We start from the raw sequence: 3,963 nt of genomic DNA on the forward strand, positions 1-3,963 counted from the left end.
AATCGATCTTAGCAATCTTAGCCAGAAAAAGCTTAGAGCTAGGTCACCATAGCAATAGCCATCTCGACGAGATCTCAGCCGAACTATTCGGCACCCCATTGTAACCCATTATCATCATAATCAAGAACAGACAAGCAGGACGTAAGGGTTTTACCTCATCGAGGGCCCCGAACCTGGGTAAATCGCTCTCCCCGCTTGTCTGCGAACCGATGTCTCGTGTCAGCTTGCAGGATTCCGTCAACCCTAAGCCCCTATCGGAGGGCATTGGCGAGGAGTACCCTCGACACTATGTCAAGTTGATTATCAATCTATCATATATGTTGTTTATGTTCTTGCATGCTCTCCGTTGCCAGTAGAGGCTCTGGCCAAGTTGATACTTGTAACTCCAAGAGGGAGTATTTATGCTCGATAGTGGGTTCATGCCTCCATTGAATGCGGGACGTGTGACGGAAAGTTCTAAGGTTGTGGATGTCGTTGTTGCCACTAGGGATAAAACATCAATGCTTTGCCTAAGGATATTTATGTTGATTACATTACGCACCATACTTAATGCAATTGTCCGTGGTTTGCAACTTAATACTGGAAGGGGTTCGGATGATAACTCTGAAGGTGGACTTTTTAGGCATAGATGCATGCTTCGGATAGCGGTCTATGTACTTTGTCGTAATGCCCCGATTAAATCTCATAGTAGTCATCGTGATATATGTATGTGCATTGTTATGCCTTCTTTATTTGTCAATTGCCCAACTGTAATTTGTTCACCCAACATGCTATTTCTTATCGGAGAGACACCACTAGTGAACTGTGGACCCCGGTCCATTTTTTACATCTGAAATACAATCTACTGCAATTGTTCTTTACTGTTCTTCGCAAACAAACATCATCATCCACACTATACATCTAATCCTTTGTTTACAGCAAGCCGGTGAGATTGACAACCTCACTGTTACGTTGGGGCAAAGTACTTTGATTGTGTTGTGCAGGTTCCACGTTGGCGCCGGAATCCCTGATGTTGCGCCGCACTACACTCCGTCACCAACGACCTTCACGTGATCCTTGACTCCTACTAGTTCGATAAACCATGGTTTCTTACTGAGGGAAACTTGCTGCTGTACGCATCACACCTTCCACTTGGGGTTGCCAACGGGCGTGTGCTTTACGCGTATCAGATGCCTTCGTGGGGTTTTGGGAGCCTTGTGCCTCCACACCACTCCAACAGAAACTAGCGCTCGAAAGAGTGTGAACGTTGGGAAACATGCTCGTTCCCGCGCGACTCGGTTATTTCTATAATCGAGCTCTTTACTTATGCACTTTACTTTGTGATAGCCTTCGTGCTTGAAGTTATTTATCTTGCTATCACTTAGTTACTTGTCTTACGTAGCATAAGTTGTTGGTGCAGTAAATAAACCCTGATTATATAGGTTTTCTTCTTGAAAAATCAAACACTAGTTTTTTTCCGTATTTGTTCAAGCCATTACAGTAAAAAATTAAACCGCATATTCACCCCCTCTAGACGGAACACGTGTCCTTTTAGTATGTCCATAAAAATGAATATTTACCTATGTATATATATGAGTTTGGCATTTATCAACACATGCAAATCTCAGTCACATTTCCATCTTTAATACCATCCCTCTTCTTTATCTTACTGTAGCTAAAAAAGTTGTGTTTCATCATTGTTTCAAGTAGAGGTTGGTCTTGATTATGAGTCTACTACCAAGGTTTAAGTAGCCAATAAGAATGCAGCCTTGTGGAGTCTTTTGAAGGTTACAAGTAGCTTGAAATATAATGGCCAAGCTTCTATGGATGTTAAATAGGTCTGTAGGCTTATCCTAAGCTCGATGAAACAACCAAGCTTATATTCAAGGATCATATGATGGAAGCAGCTAAAGCACATCATGAAGCCATTGCAAATACCAATGATGCTGGAGAATTACTAACAAACGCATGTTGCGAGTTGTCTAGACTAGGAGTCCCATGACATTGAATCATATAGTTGCACATCGGGGTGTTCTTATGTATTGTTTAGCTCGAGGATCTTCTGAAGATCTTCATGCACACTCCTCTGTTTCGGCTGTGTGCATCATGGAGATGCTGGACGTAATATGCTCGACACTCTTAGTAATAAAACACTCGTTATTGAAAAAAAAGAAAATAACAAAAGTCAGACACGTGAGCTACCGCAATGCCCGACACTAGAGACAAGTTTTGATACTCCGGCATGGGAAAGTTGTGACTAAGAACCATGATAGGTACACACACCCCTATCCAGGCCATCCGTTTTTGTGTTGAGCTGATCTGAGCATAAACTTTTTTTTTCCTTCTCCCAAATGATAGAGCATAACTTTCTGAAACTTTTCAGGTCAACAATATATTGGAACTTCAATAAAATAACTCCAGATTTTTTGGTGCAACATAAATAAAACACACCAGGCATCTGATGCACCTTGATTCATGTAAAGTTGTCATGTGCTAATCCTAGCTTGTAGTTCTGGTGGATTTTGGTTTTATGTTCTCTGAGTCGCTTTGCGCGATTGTATCGAACCTGCCCATAGATTTTCATTGCTGCAATGGAACCGGAGAGCATCCCTTTTACGCCAGAGACTAGAGAAAACTTTTATCTCTCTTTGATAATCTTTACAAAGAGTGTGGCTTTACATAAAAAGGTTCAAAACCACACACATCAAGAAGGATTTCCATGCACATATACCTTCATATACCAAAGAGAACTTTCAAGGAAAAAAAGAGAGAGAAGAGGGGCACATAGGAGCGGTTCTGCTCTCAGGCCCAAACAATGTTGGAAATCGATGGGGAAAAAAAGGAGGCAAATTCAGGGAGCTGGTGCGCGAGGCGCTACGAGGACCAGTTCCTGAGGAGGGACGGCTTCCCGAACATCTCGTCCAGCGCCAGCACCACGGCCATGGCCAGAGACACGTCCATCCCCGCCGCCGCCGGCCGCACCACCATCCGGAACACGTCCGTCCCCACCATCGCCTCCTTCGGCCGCACCTCCGCCACGGCGCGCCGCCGCTCGTCGTACACCACGCAGCACCGCCGCGCGTACGACCCCTCCACCTCGTACCGCCCGCCGCCCACGGCGCCGCCGCACGCCGCGACGTGTGCCATCGACTTGTTTCCGCCGCTTCCGCCGCCGATGACGACGGCGCCGCGACGCTTCACCGCGTAGAGCGGCGGCGCGCGCGTGTCCTCGCCGGGGAACACCAGCCACTGGTCGCCGCCCACGAGGCCGATGGCCCTCTTCTTGCGGCGGACGGTCAGCACGGGGCGGCCCGCGGCGTCCATCAGGACCACCTCGGCGCGGGAGTCGGACGCGTAGCTGTCCACGCGGTACACCAGGTTGCCGCTCGCGTCGAACACCGTGAACCCACGGCAGTTGAACAGCAGCGACTTGCGCCACACCGTCAGTGTCACCGGCTCCTCGTCGCCGGCCACCGCCGCCGCCGCCGCTGGAAGCGCCAGGGACGGCACGGCCACGTTCGGGTACACCTTCGCCATATGCCTACACTAGATCACTGGTGGGTCTAGCTAGAAATCTAGAAATCGAGGTGGACGGGAGGTAGTTGGATATTTGCTGAGATCAATCGAGGTTGTATGATTAAGTCACAGTCTGATCGAGAATGGTGAATATGAGGAGTATATATACAGGTGGTGTGGACAGGAATGCCCCTGGCCTGGGATTATTAGGTTGGGTTGGCAGGGGTATGTGGCTCATGGCTCTCACGTGTATGGGGGAAGGGGATGACATTAACAACTCCCTTGATAATGCCATTTCACTTATTTTGTGTAAGCAAATATTAGTGACTCACTTGTTGTGACTTTTCGCAGCTTAAAGTTGGAGAGCCACTCTGGTGTAAGCAAGATTAGTTAGTGAGTCGCTTATGACTTTTCGCATCCTCAAATGCCAGACGAGATTAGTGACGACTCATCGCTTGTGACTTTTCA

At 47.4% G+C, this 3,963-nt stretch overlaps 1 protein-coding gene across 1 annotated transcript; it reads right to left on the minus strand.

Annotated features, from left to right (window-relative positions):
• Window positions 1-2,605: 2,605 nt before the first annotated feature.
• Window positions 2,606-3,647, minus strand: LOC124650502 (protein LURP-one-related 8-like). Its single transcript, XM_047190015.1, has one exon. It carries the CDS (start codon window positions 3,514-3,516, stop codon window positions 2,854-2,856), a length of 663 nt encoding a protein of 220 aa, XP_047045971.1. The 5' UTR covers window positions 3,517-3,647; the 3' UTR covers window positions 2,606-2,853.
• Between the last annotated feature and the right edge of the window lie 316 nt (window positions 3,648-3,963).

Source organism: Lolium rigidum, chromosome 4, assembly GCF_022539505.1.
Source record: "Lolium rigidum isolate FL_2022 chromosome 4, APGP_CSIRO_Lrig_0.1, whole genome shotgun sequence".
NCBI lineage: Eukaryota > Viridiplantae > Streptophyta > Magnoliopsida > Poales > Poaceae > Lolium > Lolium rigidum.